The sequence below is a fragment of the Panthera leo genome, chromosome A3 (genome assembly GCF_018350215.1).
Source record: "Panthera leo isolate Ple1 chromosome A3, P.leo_Ple1_pat1.1, whole genome shotgun sequence".
Lineage (NCBI taxonomy): Eukaryota > Metazoa > Chordata > Mammalia > Carnivora > Felidae > Panthera > Panthera leo.
Genome location: NC_056681.1, coordinates 43,251,914 through 43,277,568, shown reverse-complemented (window position 1 = coordinate 43,277,568; position 25,655 = coordinate 43,251,914). Strand labels below are relative to the sequence as shown.

General features: G+C 42.3%; 1 protein-coding gene across 6 annotated transcripts; it reads right to left on the bottom strand.

Moving 5' to 3' along the window:
• Positions 1-1,260: 1,260 nt before the first annotated feature.
• On the bottom strand, positions 1,261-25,381 carry ZNF133 (zinc finger protein 133). Of its 6 annotated transcripts, none has more exons than XM_042931703.1 (6): positions 24,951-25,381; positions 23,582-23,654; positions 12,704-12,781; positions 5,495-5,621; positions 5,260-5,355; positions 1,261-3,183 (listed from the first exon to the last, which is right to left on the bottom strand). In XM_042931703.1, the coding sequence occupies exons 3-6, from the start codon at positions 12,734-12,736 to the stop codon at positions 1,436-1,438; spliced, it is 2,004 nt and encodes a 667-aa protein (XP_042787637.1). In that variant the 5' UTR covers positions 12,737-12,781; positions 23,582-23,654; positions 24,951-25,381; the 3' UTR covers positions 1,261-1,435. The 6 variants fall into 6 exon arrangements, with proteins under 6 accessions (XP_042787637.1, XP_042787633.1, XP_042787634.1 ...); XM_042931699.1 differs by lacking the exon at positions 24,951-25,381 and adding an exon at positions 24,768-24,905; XM_042931700.1 differs by lacking the exon at positions 24,951-25,381 and adding an exon at positions 24,768-24,905 and having other exon boundaries at positions 1,261-3,180.
• Positions 25,382-25,655: the final 274 nt, after the last annotated feature.

Genomic DNA, 25,655 nt, shown 5'->3' with positions numbered 1-25,655 from the left:
AAATGGAAGAAAGGCCTAAACATAAGGCAGGAAGCCATCAAAATCTTCGAGGAGAAAGCAGGCAAAAACCTCTTTGGCCTTGGCTGCAGCAACTTCTTACTCAACATGTCTCTGGAGGCAAGGGAAACAAAAGCAAAAATGAACTATTGGGACCGCATCAAAATAAAAAGCTTCTGTACAGTGAAGGAAACAATCAGCAAAACTAAAAAGCAAACGACAGAATGGGAGAAGATATTCGCAAACAACGTATCAGATAAAGGGTTAGTATCCAAAATCTATAAAGAACTTATCAAACTCAACACCCAAAAAACAAATAATCCAGTGAAGAAATGGGCAAAAGACATGAATAGACACTTCTCCAAAGAAGACATCCAGATGGCCAACCGGCACATGAAAAATGCTCAACATCTCTCATCATCAGGGAACTACAAATCAAAACCATAAAGAGATACCACCTCACACCTGTCAAAATGGCTAACATTAACAACTCAGGCAACAACAGATGTTGGTGAGGATGTGGAGAAAGAGGATCTCTTTTGCATTGCTGATGGGAATGCAAGATGGTGCAGCCACTCTGGAAAAAGTGTGGAAGTTTCTGAAAAATTAAAAATAGAACTACCCTACAACCCAGAAATTGCACTACTGATTTATCCAAGGGATACAGGAATGCTGTGTTGTAGGGACACATGCACCCCAATGTTTATAGCAGCACTATCAACAATAGCCAAAGTATGGAAAGAGCCCAAATGTCCATCGATGGATGAATGGATAAAGAAGATGTGGTATATATATACAATGGAGTATTACTCGGCAATCAAAGAGAATGAAATCTTGCCATTTGCAACTACGTGGATGGAACTGGAGGGTATTATGCTACGTGAAATTAGTCAGAGAAAGACAAATATCATATGGCTTCACTCATATGAGGACTTTAAGATACAAAACAGATGAAGGTAAGGGAAGGGAAGCAAAAAGAATATAAAACCAGGGAGGGGGATGAAACATGAAAGACTCATAAATACGGAGAACTAACAGAGGGTTACTGGAGGGAGTGGGGAATGGGCTAAATGGGTAAGGGGCCCTAAGGAATCTACTCCTGAAATCACTGTTGCACTATATGCTAACTAACTTGGATGTAAATTAAAAAAACAAAAAACAAAAAACAAAAAAATGAGTGGACTTCGGAGTCCAAGGTATCTGCACCACTCCTTATTCCCTATCTTTACAGATGAGTGAATGAGGTGCACAGTCAAGGTCACATATTTGTAAAGAAGCAATGTTTATTAGAACAAAAGGCCACAAAACATGAAGACTTAGTGTGGAGAAAGTGAACTGAGTCAAATGTCCTTTGACCGCTTACGGAACGCATTTCTCTACTTCAATTCAAGGAAGTGTAACAATCTTGATTACTTAGTCCTCCTCACCATCTGCACTTTCAAAGAGAGTGTAAGAGGTCGGGAGACTGTCCGGAACAGGCCTCAGAGTCGGGCGTGAGTGGCAGTTTGTAGTGGACAGATTTCGTCCTCCTGTGTCTGCTGAGGTGGGACTTCTGGCTGAAGCCTTGGCCGCACATCTTGCACACATAAGGCTTCTCCCCCTGGTGTGTCATCTGATGTAAGACGAGGCGTGACTTCTGGATAAAGCCCTGGCCACACTCTCTGCACACGCAAGGCTTCTCTTCTGAATGTACCCGTTTATGTGTGATTAAAGCTGACTTGTTGCTAAAGCCTAGTCCACACTGCCTGCACATGTACGGCTTCTCCCTCGAGTGTTTCCTCTTGTGCCTGATGAGACCTGCCTGGTGACTGAAGCCTCGCCCACACTCCCTGCACACATACGGCTTTTCCCCTGAGTGTGTCCTCTGGTGTGCAACGAGGTTTGACTTCTGGCTGAAGCCTCGCCCGCACTCCTCACACACCATGGGCTTTTCCCCTGAGTGTGTCCTCTGGTGTCTGATGAGATTTGACTGCTGGCTGAAGCCTCGCCCACAATCCTTGCACACGATGGGTTTATCCCCTGAGTGTATGTTCTGGTGTCTGTTGAGGTGTGACTTCAGACTAAAGCCGCGCCCACACACCCCGCACACATAGGGCTTCTCCCCGGTGTGTGTCCGTCTGTGTGAGATGAGGGTTGAATTCTGGCTAAAGCTGTGTCCACACACTCCACACACGTAAGGCTTCTCTTTGGAGTGTGTCCTCTGGTGGTTGACAAGGGTCGTCCTCTGCCTAAAGCAGCGCCCGCACTCCTTGCAGGCGTAAGGCTTCTCCCCCGAGTGTGTTCTCTGGTGGGAGATGAGGTTCGACCGGTCACTGAAGCCCAGCCCACAATCACTACACACAATGGTCTTCTCCTCTAAGTGTGTCCTCTGGTGTCTCACGACAGCAGACTTCTGGCTAAAGCCTTTCCCACACTCCCGGCACACATAGGGCTTCTCCCCTGAGTGTGTCCTCCGGTGTATGATGAGGTTTGACTTCTGACTGAAGCCTCGCCCGCACTCACTGCACATATAAGGCTTTTCGCCTGAGTGAGTCCTCTCGTGTATGATAAGTGTTGACTTCCGGTTAAATCCTCGGCCACACTCCCTGCACACAATAGGTTTCTCCCCTGAGTGGGCCTTCTGGTGTCTGGCAAGGCTCTTCTTCAGACTGAAGCCCTTCTCACACACCCCACACACGTACGGCTTCTCCCCGGAGTGAATCCTCTGGTGACTGAGCAGGTTTGTCATCTTGCTGAAGCCCAGTCCACACTCTCTACAGTTGACCGTCCCAAATCCCAAGACTTCTATCCTCTTCAACAGTCTGTCCGCTTCCTCAGGGCTCCCCGCTGGAGCGGGGCTGGACTTGATTTCCACCCCTTTGATGCCGCTCCTAGAGCTCACTGGCTGCCTCTGGGGTGCCCTGGAGAACGTTCCCGAAGTCCTTTTCTTTGTCTTGCCAAACAGAGGCTTGGGGCCTTCTCTCTCTTGGCCTTCCGCTTTATCACTCCAGGAATCTCGATCAGAGGCTGGTTGCTGCTGCTTCTGGTCCCCTGGGCAGGGGTCCCCTGGCTCAACAGGGGTTTCTGCACACAAGCATGTAAAGACCCAGGGGGGATGGTTACACAGCATGTGTTGCATGTGGAATTTCTGACTGGAAAAATCCGAAGGGCAGAAAGGACACAGGTGGAGTTCCGGCTTTGGTTCTGCTGCAGAGAGAGAAGTTGGAGTCAGAATTGAGACTCAGTGGGGCAGCCAGAGCAATTCTGCCTAGTCTGACGGGAGACTTGATTCCCTGTTCTTCAAAATGCTTACAACTTGAGTGCTACCTGGTCAAGACTTCCTTTAAATCACCTACTTTTCCAGGCTCAGAAAACCCACATCCTGGGGTGCCTGGATGGCTCAATCAGTTAAGTGTCTGACTTCGGCTCTGGTCATGATCTCACGGTTCATGAGTTCAAGCCCTACATCGGGCTCTCTGCTGTCAGCACAGAGCCTGCTTTGGATCCTCTGTCTCCCTCTCTCTCTGCCCCTCCCCTTCTCTTGCATGTGTGCTCTCTCTCAAAAAGCAAAAAACAAAAAACAAAAAAACAAAAAACAAAAGAAAACCTGCTACTCAGCCTCTTCTATGTGGCCAGCTATAAAATAGCACAGGTGGTTTTGGCTCTTTAATTTTTTATTAAAAATTTTTTTCTTTTTGGGGCACCTGGGTGGCTCAGTCGGTTGAGCGTCTGACTTTGGCTCGGGTCGTGATCTCGCAGCTCATGAGTTCGAGCCCCACGTTGGGCTCTGTGCTGACAGCTTGGAGCCTGGAGCCTGCTTCGGATTCTGTGTCTCCCTCTCTCTCTGCCCCTTCCCGGCTCATGCTCTGTCTCTGTCTCTCAAAAATGAATAAAGGTTAAAAAAAAAAAATTAACATAAATAAATAAAAAATTTTTTCTTTTTAAGTTTATTTTTTTTGGTAATCTCCACACCCAACATGGGGCTTGAACTCACAACCCTGAGATCAAGAGTCATGTGTTCCTCTGACCAAGCCAGCCAGGCATCCCTCAGCTCTTTAAATGGGGCCAATAGGTAACAGTCTTTCCCTGCTATTACAATTACCTTCTAACAACCACCCACATGACATAAACTGTGTCCACAAGTATTTTCTCTGAGAGAGATCTAACCAGAGGACCCATATGTAAATGTCATGTCTTTCCCTATTTCCCCATGAGGACAAAGGGACAGATGGAAAGAGTGGTCATTCAGGTTGGAGAGCCCCTAGTATAGGAAGCAGCATAAAAACGGTTCAAGAATTGTGCGTGAGATGCCTGGAGGTCCCCCACTCACTAACAAAAATTTATTAGAGGATGACTTTGTGCCAGAATTTCTACAAGGTTTTCAGCAATGGACAACACGAACACAGTCTAGTCCCTCACTGACTTAAAGATGTTCCCTCCTGGTGCCCCTGACCAGTTGAAGCCCTGTTAATTTTCAAAATTAATCTAAATTAAAATTTTCCCAGACATCAATATAAATTTCTTCTTCTAGCACCTCACGTATACAAGATGTTAACATTGACTGTAATCGTTTCATCAAAGCTGGTTCTAGTCATCTGAATGCAACAAATAACCAAACAATTTGAGAAACCAGGTATTGATTGTACTAGACCAACCTGAACACAATTTTCCTTGATCAATGAACCGAACTTTAAAAACCAACTGTATATACATTTATATCCCAGTATTCTATCCTATACAGAATGTTACTGTATTTGGAAATGGGGCCTGTTACTTAGTTTTTTCTAAAAGTTTTTTAAAAGTTTATTTATTTATTTTGAGAGAAAGAGAGAATGCGTGTGAGAGTGCACAAGTGGGGGAGGGGCAGAGAGGAGAGACAGAACCCCAAGCAGGCTCCACACCATCAGCACAGAGCCCGACGTGGGGCTCGAACTCACAAATTGTGAGGTCATGACCTGAGCTGAAGTCAAGAGTTGGACGCTTAACCGACTGTGCCACCCAAGTGCCCTGGAAATGGGGCCTTTCAAGAGGTAATTAAGGTTAAAGGGGGTCACAAGGGTAGAGGCCTGATCCAATGTGTCCTTACAAGAAGAAGAGGAAGACACAGCCCTGCACTCGGGCGAGGATGAAGGTCTGGAAGGGAGGCCTCGCCCGGCAATGCAAACAACGTTCAGGAGTCAGGAGAACGGCTGCCCTCTCCAGCACCTGAGTGATGCCTCCTTTCTCCCACCCCCTGAGCCACCTGAAGCCCTGTGCTCCATTTGCCCAGTCTTCCCCACTCACCTGGACAGGTGGCTGGTGAGCATTTTCTCTCCTCTCTCCAGGTTTCCTTCCCTTGCTCCAGCTGTGTGATAAGTTTTGGTTTAGAAACCGGAATTCCTGTTCACAGGAAAAGAAAACAAGGTGGCTGTAGGTTAATGGGTTCAAGGGCCAACTCAGAAAGCGAGATGGCTACTTCAAGCATAGCCTAAAATGCCCAGCAGCAAGAAGATGAGTCCTCAGAGATTCCAGGGCTTACCCAGTGAGACCAGGTTGCTGTAGTTTTCCAGCATCACCTCCCTGTACAGGGATCTCTGAGCAGGGCTCAGCAGCATCCACTCCTCCTGGCTGAAATCCACAGCCACATCTCTGAATGCCATGTGTGCCTGTAACAGAAAACACAGTCCTGCTCACTGAGGAGCCAGCCTTGCCCATGACTCAGGGTGAGGGGAAGGCAGAGGGTTGCCCTGTGGGAGGCAGGTGAGCTGTTAAGATCCTGCCTTTGATTGTGACCCTGATGCCACGTGTTAAACCTCTGTTGCTATCCAGCCAACAACACTTGAGAGTCTACTACGTTCAAGATCTTGGGTGGGCTGTTTGGAGAATATGTGCAAAAAGGGTCCCTAACTTTTAAGAGCTTTTAATCGAGGCAGAAAGAAGAGGAAATAACGTATAAAAATTAAATGAAAGTAAAGCATAACAGACTTTTTCAGAATTTAAATGATTAAATAATATTACCAATCACGTTAGTATTGACGCATCTGAATGACTAAAGTTTATACAATTCAATAGTGGCACAGGCTAAACTGTAACTCAGTCCTTTCCCTAAATCCCACGGTCTCTTGGCTTCCTTGGATCTGAGAGGCACAAGTGGGTACTGGTGAAGTGCATGGGGTTGAATGTACTACCTGGGTTTGGGGTTCACTTCTGAGGTCAACAAGTGAAATGTAGACAATACTACATTAAATTCACAGCCCCACACTGTGGATGCTCCGGGTGGACCTTCTTGGACACTCAACCTACAAATTCATCTCTACATTTGTTCTCATTCCCCTGCCCAGTTTTACTCATCTCCTTAACACTATTTAAAAATGGAGGACACAGATATCAGGAAAGGTATCCTGAGGCAGCCCCAGGAACTTATCTTAAAGGATGGGTAGGAGTCAAGAGGAGAGGGAAGTGCTACGTATTCCAGATGAAGCATATGGGGAGCAGAGAAGAAGACACTGTGAGCAAAGGAAGGAAGGAAGCCACAACGTGGATAGGGAAGACAACCCGGGAGGAATAAAAGGTAGAATACAGAATAGGTGGAGTGTAGCAGTCTGTAGAATTTTTCATTTTTATTGTAAAATATACATAACATACATACATAAAATATACATACATACATATGTAAAATATACATAACAAACATACATAAAATATACATAAAATATTTTACTATAGCTACCATGTTAAATGTACATTTCAGTAGCATTAAGTGTACAACCATCACCACTCTCCGTCTCTAGAACTTGATCATCATCCCATGCTGAAACTGTCACCATGAAAGAATAACTCCCTCCTCCTCTCAAACCCTGGTAACCACCATTTTAGTTCCTATCTCTATGTATGTGGTTATTCTCCACACTGCAAATAAGTGGAATCACACAATATTTGTCCTTTTGTGTCTGGCTAATTTCAAGGTTCATTCATGCGGAAGCACAAACTCAGAATTTCCTCCCTTTTCAAGGCTAAAAAAATACTCAATTTTATGTAAATACTGTTCATCTACTGATGGACATTTGGTTTGTATTCACTTTTTAACCACTATCAATAATACTACCTTGCAAATTGGTATCTAATGACCTGCTTTCAATTCCCCGGGGTATGTACCCAGAAGTGAAATTACAAGAGCAAATGGTAATGTCATGTTCACTTTTTTCAGGAACCAGTTTTCCACAGCAACTACATCATTTTACATCCCTACCCGGCAATGCAGACGTGTTTTAATTTCTCCACATCCTCACCAACACTTGTTGCTTTTTTTTGATGACAGCCATCTAATGGGTGCAAAGTGGTATCTCATTGTGGACTTAATTTGCATCTCCCAAACGACTGGTGATGATAAGCATCTTTGCATGTGCTTATTTGCCATTTGTATAACTTCTTTGCAAAATATCTTCAAGTTCTTGGTCCATGCTTGAATTGGGGTGTTTGTATTTTCATTGTTGTTGGGTTGAAGTTCTTTATATATTCTGAATATTAATCACTTATAAGTGATTTGCAAATATATTTGCACAGAAATTTTAAATTTTGATGATCAACTTATCTGTTTTATTTCTTTTGTTGCCCGGATTTTTTGTGTAATGTCCAAGAAATCATCACTAAATCCAGTTTCATGAAGCTTTTCCCTTGTTTTTTTCCAAAGAGTTTCATAGTTTTAGTTCCTATCTTTTAGGTCTTTGATCCATTTTGAGTTCATCTTTGTATATGGTGTGAGGTAATGGTCCAACTATATTCTTTTGCGTGTAGGTATACTGTTTCCCCAGCAATATTTATTAAATAAGATTGTCCTTTCCACATTGAATGGTCTTGGTACTCTTGTCCAAAATCATTTGACCATATACATAAGGTTTATTTCTGGGCTCTCTGTTCTATTCCATTAGTCCATAATTCTGTTTTTATCACAGTACCACACAGCTTGGATGACTGCAGCTTTGTAGTAAACTTTGAAATCAAGAAGTGTAAGCCCTGCATGTTTGTTTGTTCCTTTTCAAGACTGTTTTGGCTATTCAGAGTCCCTTGAAATTTCATATGAATTTTAAGATGAACGTTTCTGTTTCTGGGGAAAAAAAAGTCATTGGGATTTTGGTAGCGATTGCACTGAATCAACTTGGGTCCTATTGTCATCTTAGCAATATTAAAATTTCCATTCATTAACTTGGTGTCTTTCCATTTCTTTAATTATTTCAGCAAGGTTTTGTACCTTTCAATGTACAAATCTTTCACCTCCTTGATTAAGCTAATTTTTAAGTATTTTATTCTTTTTGATGCTATTAAGTTTTTCTTAATTCCCTTTTTGGATTGTTCATTGTTAGTGTGTAGAAATGCAGCTGATTTTTGTGTGTTAATTTTGTTTCCTGCTATTTTGTTGAATTTGTGTATTAGTTCTAACAGATTTTTGTGTGTCATTTGCAAACAGATAATTTTACTTCCTTTCTGATTTAGATTTCTTTCTTTCTTTCTTTCTTTCTTTCTTTCTTTCTTTCTTTCTCTTTCTTTCTTCCTTCCTTCCTTCCTTCCTTCCTTCCTTCCTTCCTTCCTTCCTTCCTTTCAACTTTTCTTGCCTACTTACTCTGGCTAGAACTTCCAATACTGTGTTCAACAGAAGTGGCAGAAGTGAGCTTATTTGTCATATTTAATCTTACAGAAAAAAGCTTCCACCATGGAGTATGTTAGCTGTGAGTTTTCCACATATGGCCTTTATTATGTTCAGGTAGTTTCCTTCTATTCCTAGTTTATTGAGTATTTTAATCATACAAGAGTGCTGGATTTTGTCAAATACTTTCTGCATCAGTTGAGATGATCTTGAGGTTTTTGCCTTTCATCTGTTAATGTGGTATATTTGCTGATGTTTATATGTTGAAGCATCCTAGCATTCTAGGACTAAATCCCACTTGGTCAGTGGAATTCTTTTAATATGGTGTCTAATTCTATACAGCAACATAGAATCCTTTTACTAACATAGAAAAGCATATAATTCTTTTAATATGCTGAATTTGGTTTGCTAGAATTATGTTGAGAATTTTTGCACCAGTATTCATAAGGGATTGTTGGCCTGTAGTTTCCTTTATTGTCTTTTTCTGGCTTTGGTACCACGGTGGTGCTCACAGAATTAGCTAGGTAGTGTTCCTTCTTTGTTTTTGGGGGGAAATGTTTGAGAATTGTTTTTCTTTAAATGTATGGTAGAATTCACCTGTGAAGGCATCATGTCCAGGGCTGTTCTTTGTTGGGAGCTTTTGATTACTGATTCAATCCCCTTACTATTCTATTAAGGAATTTTATTTCTTAATGATTCTGTCCTGAAGTTATTCTGTTTCTAAGAAGCTGTCCATTTTATCTAGGCGATCCAGTTTGTTGGGGTACAATAGTTCATAACAGTCTCGCATAATCCTCATTTCCACAGAATCAGTAGTAATGCCCCACTTTTGTTTCTGATTTTAGCAATCTGAGCCCATTTGTTTTCTCAATCGAGCTAGCTAAAAGTTTTCAGTTTTGGTAAACTTTTTGAAGAACCAATTTTTTTGTTTTATTGATTTTCTATATTTAACTCTGTTCTTATCTTTATTATTTCTTTCCATCTGCTACCTTGGGTTTAGTTTGTTCTTTTTCTAGACTCTTAGGTTGTAAAACTACATTGTTTCCTGACAATGTTTTTCCTTTTCAATATACATATTGTAGCTATAAATTTCCCTCGTAGCACTTCTTTTGCTGTATCCCATAAGTTTTGGTATGCTGTATTTTGTTTTTATTTGTTTATAAATAATTTTTAATGTTTATTTCTTTTGAGAGAGGGAGAGAGAGAATCCCAAGCAGGATCCATGCTGCCAGCACAGAGCCCCACACAGGCCTCAATCCCATGAGCCATGAGATCAGGACCTCGGCTGAAATCAAGAGTTGGACGCTCAACTGACTAAGTCACCCAGACGCCTGTGTTTATAAGTATTTTCTAATTTCCACTGTGATTTCTTCTTTGGTCCACTGGTTGTTCATGAGTGTGTTGTTTAATTTCCACAAATATGCGAACTGTCCATTTTCCTTCTGTTATTGGTTCCTAACTTCATCCCACTGCGAGAGAAGATACACATATGTTTTAAATAAATCTACTGAGACTTAATTTGTTGTGTAACATATGGTCTATCCTGGAGAATGTCCCAGGGGTACTTTGTTGTCAAGCAGGGTGTTCTGTATAGGTCTGTTAGTTCTGGTTAGTTTATTGTGTTCTTCAAGTCCTCTGTTTCCTTACTCCTGTCTGGTTGCTCTATCCATTGTTGAGGGTGGGGTATTGAAGCCTCCAACTATTGCTGTAGAACTGTTGATATCACCTTTTAATTCTATCAACTTTTGCTTCATGTATTTTGAGGGTCTGTTATTAGGTAGGTAAGTATGCAGAATTTTTATATCCACTTACTGCACTGAACTTTTTATTAATGTATAATGTCTTACCTTTGTAATCTTGTTTGGCTGAAAATCTATTTTTCTCATACTGGTATAGACACCTCTATTCTCTCTTGGTCATTATTTGCATGGAGTATCATTTGCTATCCTTTTGCTTTCAATGTATTTGTGTCTTTGAATCTAAAGTGAGTCTCTTATAGACAGTGTATAGTTGGATCATAGTTTTACTATTGTTATACATTGTGCAAAATCCTGTGTTTTGACTGGAGGGTTTAATACGTTTACATACTATGTAACTTCTGATAAGAAGGGACTTCTGCCATTTTGCTATTTGTTTTCACATGAGTTGTAGCTTTTCTGAACATCATTTCCTGTATTACTGTCTTGTTATTTAGTTGATTTTAGTACATTAAATTCCCCTCTTATTTCCTTTAGTGTACATTCTGTATCTATTTTCATTATAGTTATCACAGTGATTAAATTTAACATCCTAAAGTTGTAAGACCCTAATCTGAATTGATATCAGTTTAACTTCAATACACAATTCTTCTCTCATATAGCTCCATCTTCACCTCCTGTCGTTATTAAAGTCATAAAATTACACCTGTATGCATCATGTATTCAAAAATATAGACTCACAATTGTGTTTTTTTGCTAAGGCATTAGTCTCTTAAATCACGCAGAAAAGAAAAAGTGTAGTAAACCAAAGTGACAATAACACTAGCTTATATAAGTGCAGATTTATTTATTTTTACTGTAGAACTATTTCTTCATATAGCATCAAGTAACTGTCTAGTATCCTCATACTGCAACCTGAAAGACTCCCATTAGCATTGCTTGCAAGGCAAGTCTAGTGGCTGAAAACTGTATCACCTCTTATTTTTCTGGGAATGACTTCTCCCTTACTTTTGAAGGACAGTTTTGCTGGATATAGAATTCCTGGTTGACAGGTTTTTTTTTTCTTTCTTTCAGAACTGAATATATCAACCCATTGTCTTCTGGCTTCGAAAGTTACTGATTAGAAATCTGCTGATTTTAGAGGACAGTTTGTATGTGACACACTGCTTCTCTCTTGCTGCTTTCAAGATTCTCTGTTGCCTTTGGCTTTCAAGGGTTTGATTAAACTGTATTGTGGTGTGGGTCTCTTTGATAGCTTATCCTACCTGGAATTTGTTGAGCTTCTTAGTTCCTTTTTAAGTTTTCTCTTTACTGATATTTCCATTTTGTCCCAACATAATTCTCTTGACTTTTCCACATCTTCCTTTAGCCCAGAGAATCTTTAAGACAGCTCTTTTAAAGTCTTTGTCTAGTAAGTCCACCATCTGGCCTTTATCAGGGAGTTTCTATTGATTTATTTTTTTCCTTTGAATGGACTGTACTGTCCTGTTTCTTTGTATGCCTCATGATTTTGCGTGTGTGTAAAACTGGATATCTGAATCTTTTAATATGGCCGCTTTAGAACTCAGATTCTTCAGTATTTTCTGGATTTTAAAACTGCTGTATGCCATCTGCACTGAGATTCAGCCTAAGGTGTAAACTTAGGGTTTCCTCAGGTCTTTCTTATGCTTTTCTGATCCTGTGCTTTTCCATAGGCATGCATGGTAACTTTCTAAATAACCTGTATGTGCAGTTCTTTTGGATGTTCTAGTCTTAAAATGTCTGGCTCCCAAAAGGGGAAAAAGGGAAAAAATAAAGGGGAAAAAAAACCATGCCAGGATCTAGTTCTTTAAATCCCCTACTTCAGTCAGAAGGAGTTGTAACAATGGTGCCCATTTCTGTAATCAGAAGCAGCAATCAGAGCACAGGTCCTCGATATTTGGAGGACAAGGTCCTTACTGTCCACCCTGGCTTCCACAAGCTGTCAAACTGCTCCAGGTACACATGCATGCATTTCTGCCATGGGGATGGGGGTGGGCGATGGTTACTGCACTAAGAGCTGAAACTGACTGTTCCAAGCATTCCTTTGGAAGCTGCAAGCATTCAACTAGACTCCAGAGTTCCAAAATATTACATTAGACAGATTCTGGGTGCTTCCTATCTCATCATTTTCCCTGATGTCACTCTCAGCTTGTAAAAGTTTTAAAGCTGAAGAAAGGAATACAGACTCTATCCTGTCCTATAGAACTGTGTGTTGTTCAGAGTTAGCCACTTGGTGAATGACTTAAGTCATGGGTCGAACAGGTTTCAGGTAAGGTAAGTCATACCTCCAGGACTAATGCTAGATTCTGCCAGGTATCATCAAGGCAGTCAGGATAAGAGAATGTGTCCATCCTGAAACAGCCAGTATGGAAATACAGAAAACACTCACCATTACCCTGGCTTTCCGGGACCCTGTGGCCATTTTTCCTGGTATCCCTAAAGAAGGATGATATCTCAGAAGGCAGATCTGGGTAAGGAAAACAGAAATGAAAGGGTGTCAGGTGGAAATACTCTCCCCATCAGTGAGGCAGGGCCTCACTTGGGGGAAGGGGGAAGTGTTGCATGACGGGGAATTTAACAGTCTGATTCCCTATCAGGGCCCTGGAAAAAGGTCCAGGGAGCCAAGCCTTCAGCAGGGTCAGTTCCAAACTCTCCTGATCAAAACAAATTAAACGTAAAAGGAAATTTCTGAAGCCATTTATTTGGCAGTAGGTGATGTTAAATGCAGTATTATGAATTTGAAGAGTTGTGAACATGGTATTCTGGTTGTTCTTCCAAAGAAATACATATTAAAGTATTTATGGATGAAAATGATTAAAAACATTTTAGAAAAAAATGAGACAAAAACAAGAAACAAAGATTGCAACATGGTGATGGCTGTTAAAGCTGAGGCTTTATTATAATACTCTTGCTTCTTTTGAACATGTTTGAAAGTCTTCTGTTAATAAAGAGTTATTTTAAAATTCTTAAACACCACCAAAAAAGCTTATGCAATATGGTAAAGCATTAAGAAGTGTTAAATCAAGATGATGTACATAAGGATGGTAATTATGCTACTGTCTCCTTTATTTTTGCGCTTTCTCATTAAAAAAGCAAAAAGTATACGATTTTTCATTGGATAGCCAGGACAGAAAAAAACACAACACTGTATTGAGAACAAAATTAGCAAAATTGAAAGCAATACCTGGGGACAGAAACTGGTAAGAATGAAGTATCAATTCTAAAAGAATCAAGTATGACAACTCAAATTAAACTAATAAATATTATGACTTGGATGAAGTGGTCAGGAAAGAAGTAAAATAAAACTGCAAATCACTCATAAGGAAAGTCAGAAGACATTTTTCAACAAATGTATTTTTGTCGTTTAACTTCATTCTATTTAATTATACAGGCAATTAAAATCTGTTAGTGTTAGAAAGAATCCAGAGTAGTCTGAAGATTATAAAGGAAAAAGTTCAGTTCTCTTTCTGGACTCTGCCCCAGGCCCACCTGCTAACAGGTAACTGCTGTTAACTATTTCATGAGTACTCTTTGATTTATAATCTTATCTCTTCATTTTCATTCATATTTGGGTACACGTGCAAATAATGTTACTTTCCTATAAATAAAAACCATCTGTATAATTCTTTGACTTATGTGCATTTAATATTTTGGGGTTATGTGTACACCAGTACTCACAGACCTAACTCAATTCTTTGATTATTATTACTTTATTAAAATGTTTGTTTATTTTTGAGAGAAAGAGAGAGAGAATGTGCAAGCAGGGGAGGCACAGAGAGAGATGGGAACAGAGGATCTAAAGCAGGGTCTGTGCTGACAGCAGAGATGTGGGGCTCAAACTTGTGAACTGCAAGATCATGACCTGAGCTGAAGTTGGAAGCTCAACAGACTTAGCCACTCAGGTGCCCCTTATTTTTTATGAGAGAGAGAGAGAGAGAGAGAGAGAGAGAGAGAGAGAAAGCACGAGTAGGGGAGAGGGGTAGAGGAAGAGAGAAAGACAGAATCTTAAGCAGACTCCACACTCAGCACAAAGGCCAATGTAGGGCTCAATCCAAAGACCCCGGGATCCTGACCTGAGCTGAAACCAAGAGTCAAACACTCAACCGACTAAGCGACCCATGCGCCCCTACTCCACTCTTATTGATAACTCATACTATGTCCATCAGCAGACCACATTTTCTTTAACAAAGTGTTCCTCTGTCAACTGACAGACTGTAGTGTTTATCACTAGAAATTTAAAAGCAATACCTTTTTGCAAACATGTCAGTATTTCTGTATGAGTGCTAAAGGAGTGTAATTACTGGACTTAATACCAAACATATGCTCACACTGCCAAATTGCCCTCCAAAGGCCGACCAATTTACAATCCCAATGACTACACAATAAGTGTGCCCCTTTCCACACTTTTGGTAACACTTGATTCATCCAAGGGATTCTTCAAGTAAGATGACTATAGGAAAACAGTTGTACACATGCAAGAGTTTGAGGAATTCTATAGCCATGAGCTCTTTGTGAGGAATCTACTGGAAGATGAACATTAGACATAATAGGACAGGACAGGGAAAACCAGGTAAAGGCCTGATAGTGAGCATTTAATATACATAATTGTAGATCTAGCACTAAATGGTGGGTAAGAGTGGGGAAGAAAAATATATACTAATGGTAGAAGGCCTATGTGTCCAGATAAAGTAGAAATGCCACTAAAATGGGAGAAGAGAAAAGGCAATAGGGAAGTAGAAAAAGTTTACTGAATGTTGCATTAGGTAGGAGGTAAAGGGAAAACAAATGAAACCATAGAATTTCTAAAAACAATGAAAACACTATGGATGTGTGAGATTTATTTAAAACAGTGAGGTGAGGGAAATGTATAGCTTTAGATATTTCAATAAAGACAAGAACATAAATTAATGAACAGAAAAAAGTATAATAAGTGAAATCTTAACTTCTTAAAAATTAGTGAAATAAACACAGCTATTTTAGGAAATGAGAAAATATAAATATTCAAAATAAGAAACCACAAAGGGGAAATACTTGACTCCAGTTTTTTGAAGTGTCAATGTACTGGGTTTAAAAAAAACAACCAACTAATTGTTTTCACTTGCCTTCTACTCCAGAAAGTAGGAGAAAAACAAAAACTAAGAAAAGCAGAAGAAAATGTCTTTTTTTTTTTTTTTTTTTTTTTATAAAAAGAACGAGTAGCATTAGATTCTGATACTGAGGACAGCTTCTATCAAACTAACCCTCTTACTAACAACTATAAACCCTACTCAAAATATAAAAAACAACTATTTGAAGACACTACAACCAGAAGCAGTCAGAAACCAGAAGGGATATGATCCTTGAAAGGAAGGACGCACATGGGGTAAGACCTGTATTTAACTGTCTTTTCATTTAAGGGCGCTCCCTAGTACATGTGGCACATGGGGAACAGATCAAGAGTCTGTGGCTTCCAGACCTCCTGGAAACCATATGGCATAATCCTAGAAAAGTGGCAGCAACAAAGGATGGAGCCTCAAATCTACACAAGCCCCTCCCACAGTTGGCTGAATACATAAGGCAAGACAACAAAAAGCTAACGTGGATAACAATGGATGGAAGGTCAAATGAGCTGTGCAGGTGTCTGCTACTGTTCACAGGTGAGACTGAGTTCAGAGCTTGAGGCCAATCAAGTAAAAGATTGCTAAATACCTTAGATAACCTTCTACTGAAACACAGGTAATTTACACAAAACATACATCCTGTCAGCATACCTAGACAGAGAATATTCTAACTTCAAATTACTTGTAATAAAAATAAATAAGGCATAAAACACTAAACCAGTGAGCTATCTCTTATACTCCCTACACAGAGCCAACGGGGAGCAGAAGAGGAGCTAAGAGGGAAACTACATGAAAGAGAGAAAAGAGGCACTGTGTGGACTTAGTTGAGAGGAAACGACCGCCCAAAAAGAAAAGCTACCATATATGAGAAAATACTGATAAAAGGGAAAGGACTTAAAAAGGGTAGGCAGACGGAGCACAGAAGTCTCGGGAAGGTACAGCTCCAGGGGAAAGGGGGATCACAAGCAAGGAAAAGGCACCTCTCGGCAATGTCAAGATAAAGGGAAAAATAAGCAAGGGGGGGGGGGGATACAGGGTCTTGCAAAACAGAAGAGAAAGAGGAAGAGGAAGAAGAAGGAGGAGGAGGAGGAGGAGGAGAAGGAGAAGAAGGAGGAGGAGGAGGAGAAGGAGAAGGAAAAGAAGAGGAGGAGGAGGAAGAAGACACAATATCTCCTCCTCCTGCAATCCAGTAAAGAAACCATACTAGCTACACAGACAGAAGAGTTTTCCTGAACTAGAAAATTAGAAACACACTAGATCTTATTTACTAGATTTCTGTCTACAGAAATGCAGATGAGTAGTTCTCCTGTATAGAAAACCAAAACAGAAAATGAGAATCCAAAGTTCAGCTAAAGAAAATTCTACCAAAAACAAGTGACACAGAAATAGCTGTAATAAAACACTCTAAGCTGAGTTCAAGATCCTCAAACATTTGGGCATATGAGAAATCATCTTGAATCAAAAATTCAAATTTGTACCTATGTTATGAAAATGGATAGAATTAAACTTATTGTGATACATTTCCCAATATATACATGTATCAAATCAATATGTTGCACACCTTAAACTAATGCAATGTTATATGTCAGTTATACTTCAACAAAACTGGAAGCAAAATTTGAAAGCTAAAAACAAAAATGGGCCAAAAAGAAAAGAAACAAACAAAATGAAAGTTGATTGAACTTCAGAAAGAAATGAAACTAAGTTACAAGATACTGAAGAAGAATAGATTGAAATGAAAACAGGATGGGCACTTAAGTGTAGCAGGAAAACCACTTAAGAGAATAAAAATGAAATAAAGAATGGGTCGGAGAGAAAGTGGTTGAAATGGAAAACAGACAAAAAAAGGATTATCACCCATATAATTGTAGTTCCTGAAGAAGAAAACAAAAACATACAAACAAAAAAAGGAAAGAGAATACTTAAAACTATAGTCCAAAGGGCACCTGGGTGGCTCAGTCACTTAAGCATCTGACTTCAGCTCAAGTCACGATCTCATGGTTGGTGGGTTCGAGTCCTGCGGCCGGCTCTGTGCTGACAGCTCAGAGCCTGGAGCCTGCTTGGGATTCTGTGTCTCCTTCTCTGTCTGCCCCTCCCCTGCTCACACTCAGTCTCTCTGTCTCAAAAATAAATAAAACATGAAAAAAAAGTTTTTTTAAGCTATAGCTCAAGAAAACTTCAAAAATAGATGACCTGCATCTAAATATGAAAGGGCCTACTTCTGAGTACCAGGGAAGTTTACTCACAATCACCAACTTCAAGGTATCTACTGGAAAAAATGGTCAGGCTTTTAAGAACAAGACTCCTAAGTGATTCCAAGCAAAAAATTTACCAGACTTCCATCATAATGATCAAAATCATCATTCAACTGTTGGGCAGTGCTCAGAATGTACAATGGTGCAGCCACTATAGAGAACAGTATAGTGGTTGCTCAAAAAATTAAAAATAGAATTATCATGTAATCTACCAATTCCACTTCTGGGAATATCCTAAAAGAATTGGAAGCAGGGACTCAGACAGATATTTGTACACTTACGTTTTGTTTTGTTGAGAGAGAAAGCATATGTGCACGCACAAGCACGAGTAGGGGAGGGACAGAGAGAGGGGGAAGAGACAGAATCTTAAGCAGGCTCCATGCCCAGTATGGAGTGTGAGGCAGGGCTCAATCTCACAACCTTGAGATCATGATGTGAACTGAAATCAAGAGTCAGACACTTAACCGACTGAGCCACCTAGGTGCCCTGTACACTTATATTTATAGAGCCACCTAGGTGCCCTGTACACTTATATTTATAGCAGTATTCGTAATAGCTAAAAACATGGAAACAACCCAAGTGTCCATCAACAGATGAATGGATAAACAAAATATGACAGACACACACATGGATATTAAAAGGAAATTCTTAGAAAGGAAGTTTTGACACATGCTACAACATGGATTAAACATTAAGTGAAACAACCCGTTAGAAACAAAAAGGGAAACACTGTATGATTCCACTCATATGAGGTACCTAGAGTAATCAAATTCACATGGACAGAAAGTTGAAGAGTGGTTGAGAGGGGCTCAGGGTAAGGGTAAATAGGGAGTTATTGTTTAATGGATACAAAGTTCCAGTTTGGAAAGGGAAACAGCGAGGTGAGGGAAATGTATAGCTGGAGATTTTAAACACACCTAACTTAATCAGGAAAAGAGAAAGCATAAATATCCCAAATAAGAAACAACAATGGGGAAATAACTACCAAATCACCAAAACACATTTTTTTAAAGTCATTTAAGAGTATTTTTCAGATCTCCATAAAATAATTATACACCTAGATGAAGTGCATAACTTCTAAGGAAATATAATTGACCCTAAATGGTCACGAGGGAATTCAACCAAACTTTCAAACCAGAGTCCCAGTGCTCTAAATACTGTCCGGGAGCACTGAAAAATGAAGGGAACTTTCTTATTCTATTTATAAAACAACTATAATGTTGACACCTCAACTTGATGGCAGTTCGGAAAATTAAAAATTAGGCACCTGGGTGGCTCAGTCGGTTCAGCATCTATCTGACTTCAGCTCAGGTCATGATCTCACGGTTTGTGAGTTCAAGCCCCATGTCGGACTTGCTGCTGTCAGTGCAGAGCCTGCTTCAGATCCTCTGTCCCCCTCTTTCTCTGTCCCTCCCCCACTTGCACTCTCTCAAAAATAAAACAAAACATCAAAAAATTTTATAAAAAAATTAAAAATTAAAGACCATTATCACTTATGAATTTGGAGCAAAATTCTAGAAATATCAGCTAAGAGACTCCAACACAACAATAAGAAAATATTTCACCAAGACAAAGTGGGATTCCCAGAAATTAAAGATTGGGTCAATATTAGGAAATCCATTGCTATAATACACCTTATTAATCAACAGATCTAAGGAGAAAAACCAAGTGTTTTTATGCATGCTAAAAAATTATTAACAAAACTCAGCACCCATTCCTTACTTAAAAAAAAAAAAAAAACTCAAGAATATAAGATTGAAGGATTTTTAAAACTTTTTATTTTGAACTAATTTTAGACTTACAGAGAAGGTACAAAAATATCAGTTCTCATATAACCTTCATCCAGCTTCCTCTAGTGTTAACATCTTAGAAAACCATAGTACAATGATCAAAACCAGGAAGTTAGCATTGACACAATACTATTAACTAGACCACAGTCCTTAACCAAATTTTGTCAGTTTTTCACTAATGTCCTTTTTCTGGTCCAGGATTCAAATGAAGTTCCCACATTGTATTTAGTTGCCATGTATGTTTAATTTTCTCCAATTTGTGACAGTTCCTGTCCTTTCTTGTCTTTCATGAACTTGACACTTTTGAAGAATATCTCTCAATTTTGGATTTGTCAGATGTTTTTTCATGATCAGAAGGAGGTTAGTTCATTTTTGGCTAGATTACTTGAGAAGTGATGTCATGTCCTTTTCAGTGCACTGCATCAAGGGGTTGATGATACTCATATGTCTCATTACTGATGATATTAACCTTGATCTTGATCACTTGGTTAAGGCGATGTCTGCTGGGTTTTTATAATTAATAAGTATTTTGGGACAGATACTTTGAGATCATACAAATATCCTGTTTCTGTTCAAACTTCCACTCACTAATGTCAGCATGCATCTGTGGGACGTGTCTGCAAGACATATTACTGTGGTATTTACCAAATGACAATGTTCTAGTTCCCTTTTTGATTCTAAATTTGTTAACTGCTCTGTAAGCAAGAGCTGTCCCTTCTCCCTCATTTTTAAATTTATTCAATTATTTATATCAGTATGGATTCATATCTTATCCTATGAGTTACAAGAGAATATCATCACTATTTTCTTGCTCAAATTATTCCAGCTTCAAACATCGGGAGCTCTTGCATGTTGGCCTTGTTCCTGTTTTAACCAATAAATGTGGCACAAGTGACACTGTGCCAGTTACTGATTTAGGTCTTAGGAAGGCTGGAGAGCTTATGTTCTAGGGAGGCCCAAGATACCATGCAAGAAGTTCAACTCCTCTGCCAGAGAGACCATGCAGACGCCCTGATACTACATGGAGAGAGTGAGGCCCAATTGTCCCAGCTGACCCCAGCCTTCTAGTCAACCCATAAAGGGCCAAATATGTGAGGGAACCGTCTTTGAGGTTCCAACCCACACAAGTCCCCGAGAGACTGTGGCCACAACCAGATCTATAACTCACACAGAGCAGAAGAACCACTAAGCTGATCCCAGAGGATACAAAGACTTGTGAGACATTATAGCATGCTGATTCTTCTAAGCCGCTAAGTTTTGGGGGGGTTTGTTCTGCAGCAATCAATAATCAGAACCCTTCCAGACATGCTATGGCGTCTTCCTCTTCAACCTACTTAATGACAGTAGCACCTTCCCTCTCGCCCATGTGCCTACTCAGGCACCAGGACTACTTCCCCACTTGCCACATCAAGCCCATTACCTGGGCCAACCGGTTCCATCTCCAAGAACTCTCTCAACCCCTCCCACACCAGCTTATCCCACACCAGCTGGGGTAAGACAATGGTCACGGTCTCTCCTGATAGGGTCTGCAGACCCTCTCCCAACATTCCAGTCGGCCTCATCCATTCCTACCAGAATTGGCTCCATATACATATGGCTGGATCGTTCATTCATTCAGTAAAATATTTATTAAGCTCCTACTGTACGATAGGCACGATTCAGACACTGGGAATACAAAAGTGAACAAAGGAAAAAAACCTGCCCTCATTGACACGAAAGTCCAGAGGAGGAAGATGGGCATACTCAATTAATGAATAAAACACACAGGATGCCAGGAAGTGATGAGTGAGGTGAAGACCAATATGGCAGGGAAGGAGCAAAGTAACAGAAGCAGGGTGGGGTTCTGAAATTGTACATAACGGTTCGACATGGCCTCTCTGATAAGGCAACAGAGTAGAAATCTGAGGGATATGAAGGAGTGGCCAAGCGGGTAGCTCTGAAAAGCGACAGTTCACTGTGCTTGGTGTGCTGAGCATCGCAGGTCAGAGACAGTGCACAGTTAAGGTACAGAGTTCACTGTGGCTGGGGTGCTGTGTTTGAGACCGCGTTGGGGAGATAAAGTTCAAGTGTAAACACGGGGCGGGGAGATGAGACTCAGCTTTGCAGGATACTGGTTTTGACTTTGGGATAAGAAGCCATTGGAGGGTTTTGAGCAAATGCATGACACAATTTGATTGACATTTTTTAAAAACAATTTTATTTTTTTAATTTAAATGTTTATTTCTGAGAGAGAGAGAGAGAGAGAGAGAGATTGTGTGGGGGGGAGGGGCAGAGAGAGAGGGTGACAGAGGTTCTGAAGCAGGCTCTGCACTGGCAGGAGAGCCCAATGTGGGGCTTGAACTCACAAACCGTGAGATCATGACCTGAGCCAAAGTCGGATGCTTAAACAACTGAGCCACCCAGGTGCCCTGACTGACATTTGAAAAGATTCCTCTGGGGGCGCCTGGGTGGCTCAGTCGGTTAAGCGTCCGACTTCAGCTCAGGTCACGATCTCACGGTCCGTGGGTTCGAGCCCCGTGTCAGACTCTGGGCTGATGGCTCAGAGCCTAGAGCCTGCTTCCGATTCTGTGTCTCCCTCTCTCTCTGCCCCTCCCCCGTTCATGCTCTGTCTCTCTCTGTCTCAAAAATAAATAAACGTTAAAAAAAAAAAATTTGAAAAGATTCCTCTGGTTGCCATACTAATATAGTTTAGGGGGACAAGGGAAGATGCAAAGGGATCATTCAAGGGCTCTGATCATCCAGGTGAGTGAGGTGAAATGGTGGTCCGGGCCCCAGTGGAAATAGTGGAGATTGGAGATAGAGTCCAGATTTGCTTAGTGGGGATGGAGTGTAAGAGCAAGAAAGAGCCAAGGGTGACTCCAAGGGTTTGAGCCTGAGCAATCTGAAGGAAGGAGATGCCATGTCCCTGCCCCTTATTAGAGCTTATTAAACTCCCTGAAAGAGTGGTCTATACTCCACTTGGGTGGAGCACGTTTGGGAGGTGACCAGAGTTTATTGTCGGACACATTAAGTTTGGGATGCCCAAGAGATACCCAGGAGGAAATTCGAAGCAGACAGCAGGAGACTAGAATTTGGAGAGGAAGGCATGGGTCTAGGCTGAACCTCAAAGATGGCATTTAAGGCCTGGAGAGGAGACGGGGTCACAAGGGAGACAGTATGGCTGGAGAAGATGAAAAGTCCAAGAACCGAACCAGGGCCTTCCACAGTAGGGATCTGGGAGAAGGGAAGCTGGCAAGAGAGAGGAGGAGTGACCTATGAGATAGGAGGAAAACCCGGAAACCAGGAGCAACCAATGTGGAAGGGTATTTTAAGGAAGAGCACGTACGCAACTATGTAAAATGTTGCCGAGAACGGACTATGGCTTTAGCCACAGGGAGAGCATGGGCACCTTGACGACAATGTGTTTCAGTGGGGAGGGCCAAAAGGCCTCATAGGAACATTTAAGAGATGAAGAAAGGACAGACATGGAGACAGCAAGCAGAGGCAATTCTTTCAAGCTTAGCTCTGACGGGGAGGAAAAACACAGAGCAACAGCTGGAGGGGGAAATCATGCCACTTCTCTGCTCCCTGCTGCCCTCAGATCAAGGCCACACTCACTAGCTTGTCATTGAGGACTCATTCCAATAACACCGAACCCACACCTTTCCAATCAGATCTCCCCTGTGAACTTCCTTCCCAGCCAGCAAGAACGACAACTCTGTGCCTTCACACTGCATCACCCGCTTAGTCTAATTGGGTGCCCAATCCTCCAAGAACTACATCATGATCCAGTGGGACAGTTGGACAGTCACAGTGCAGCCTGGGAGCCCAAGAATCCTGAGAGTGTCGACTGTTCTGCTGCTGACAAGGACACTGGAAGTACTGCCTGGGGAAATCCGGGAATGTTCTACAGTGGGATGGTATCTGAGCTCAATCAACAGGGTTTATACTGAAGCAGAGAGGCATGGAGAAATCAAAGGGATCATGAATGAGGGCACAAGGTCTGAAGAAGAGTCCCTGTGAAAACTGTCACCCTGACAATGGGACTTCTTTCCTGGGGATGGGACATTGTAGGACACAAGGTGCAAAGCTGAGCAAAGAAAACCCACTGTGGTTCGGCAAGCAAAAGGTAAAGGGTCCCCACCTGAAGCTGGATTGTCAGGAGCCCGGGAGTCCTCTCTTTGCCCACCAGGCAGTCCTCTCTGGGCAGGCAGGGGCTGCAGGGGGCAGAGCAAGAACAAAAAAACATTCAGAGTTACAGGAAACCCTCATGCTCCAGTAGGGTAGGGCCTCTTCCAACCTTCCTTCCTTTAAGGAGGAATGGACCTATCACAGAAGAAAAGACTGTGCACAGCTTGCTGGGAACACAGCTTGCCCTGACACGCTGCTGACACTGAGCAGGAGCTGATCCTCTCTCACCTTTGTTCTTAGTAAGAATAGTACTTAGTGGGCCCTGAGTATATACGAGTATACACCAGAGACTGTTCCAGGCACTGTGAGTTTTACCTTTCTCCTCACCCAGTGAAGTACAATTTATTATCTTCATTTTACAGATGAAAGAATTGAGGCACAGCAAGGTCAGTCTCTTACCGGAGGTGGCACAGCAATAAAATGACTGAGCCTGGATGAAATCTGGCTGCAGAGGCCATATTCTTAACCAGTGAGGGCAGTGATGGTGAATCTCTGTGGGTTGCAAGGATTCTCAGTGTATCCATGATAAGAATCAAGAATGCTCCTTGGGTGATAAGCACTGAATTTGAGTAATGGGTCTAAGGAATTCTATCTACTTCTGACTGTTTGAAATTTCTCCATAAAAAGTTAAAATGAAACTTAAAATTCCAAAGCCCGTTCACACCAAAGACGTGGGAATCTGGGATTCCTGTGGACAATGACGATCCTCGGACCTTTGAAAAACTTGCCCAGTGGACCCTGGCCCGACCTCTTCCTCCAAGGCCGGAACCCAAGGGCGACCAGCCAAATTGAGAGCCTAGCATCGCGCCAAAATGGCCACTCCACACCCAGTGCAACTCGGGCACGTCTGGCCAAGCCAGCCTGCCCATCGTTCCGCCGCGGCAAAGCTGAGGGGTACACCCGAAAAAAGACGATCAGCACCCACCCACCCAAACCCCAGACACGTGGCCCCAGGGACGGCTCCCACACCACCACCTGGGAAATTATCAGACCCCCAAAGCCTACTTACTAAACTCCCCGCAAACCCGGGGAGTTGTGACACGAGCGACCCCCTCTCTCAATATCGCGATTTCGACCAAGGCCGAACCTGTCCCCACCCACAAGAATCCCTGAACGAAAGGCCCAAGCTCAGCACCCACCACCACTGGACTTTGCCGTTGAGCTTCCTCCACGTTCCTCGGAGATGCGCGCCCACACCCCCAAAATAAGACATCCGGGAGAGCACGGCCTGAGCCACGACAGCGTGTCCCCACACTACCTCCTCTCCCCGCCATCTGCACCGACCCGAGCCTCAGCCCAAAGACCAGCCTTTCAGGACCTACCTTTCCGCGCCGGGAAGGGCACAGTTGCGGCAAGGGTCCCACGGGAGCCTTACTCGCCAGCACCACCAAAGAACAAGGGGTCACTCCAGCCACCAGCTGGGGACCTACTTCTGTAGGGCGCCGGGACTACACTCCCCAGCATCCTCGGTGTGGCGCCGGGACCACACTTCCCAAGATGCTCCGCGCAACCAGACGAGCGCTGACATCCCTCGGCTTCCACTGCCCTCCCAGGCAGCCGTTTCTGTGTAATGTGCCCGGTCACTGTGGAGAATGACCACTGTGGCACCTGGGTCCCCGGTCTTTTTTCTTAAATCCGCGTCCACAAAACATGCTTCCCGGGTGAAGCTTCTCGACCTGCCGTGACCTCTTCTCTAACGCCTCGGCCTCAAAGACTACACTTCCCAGTGACCCCTACTGTGACTTCCGCAACCGGTGCCGGCCCGCCTCTCGGTGGGCGGAAATGACGCGTCAAGGGGGAAAGATCGGTTTGCCTTCTGGGATTGGCTGAGGTCGGCGGCAGTTGGGTGAAGTCGCCCTTCTCCAGCGGCGGGGTTGCAAACCACGGTCAGGGGCGTTCAGTGAGCGCACTGCAGGCGTGGTCTCGTCCAGCTCACGTGCCCTTTTAACTCGGTTGAGGCCCATGGAGGGTGGAAGCTGAGAGAGGCAGAGCAGTCTTCCCGAGGTCTCCCGTCCCGAGCGAGGTAG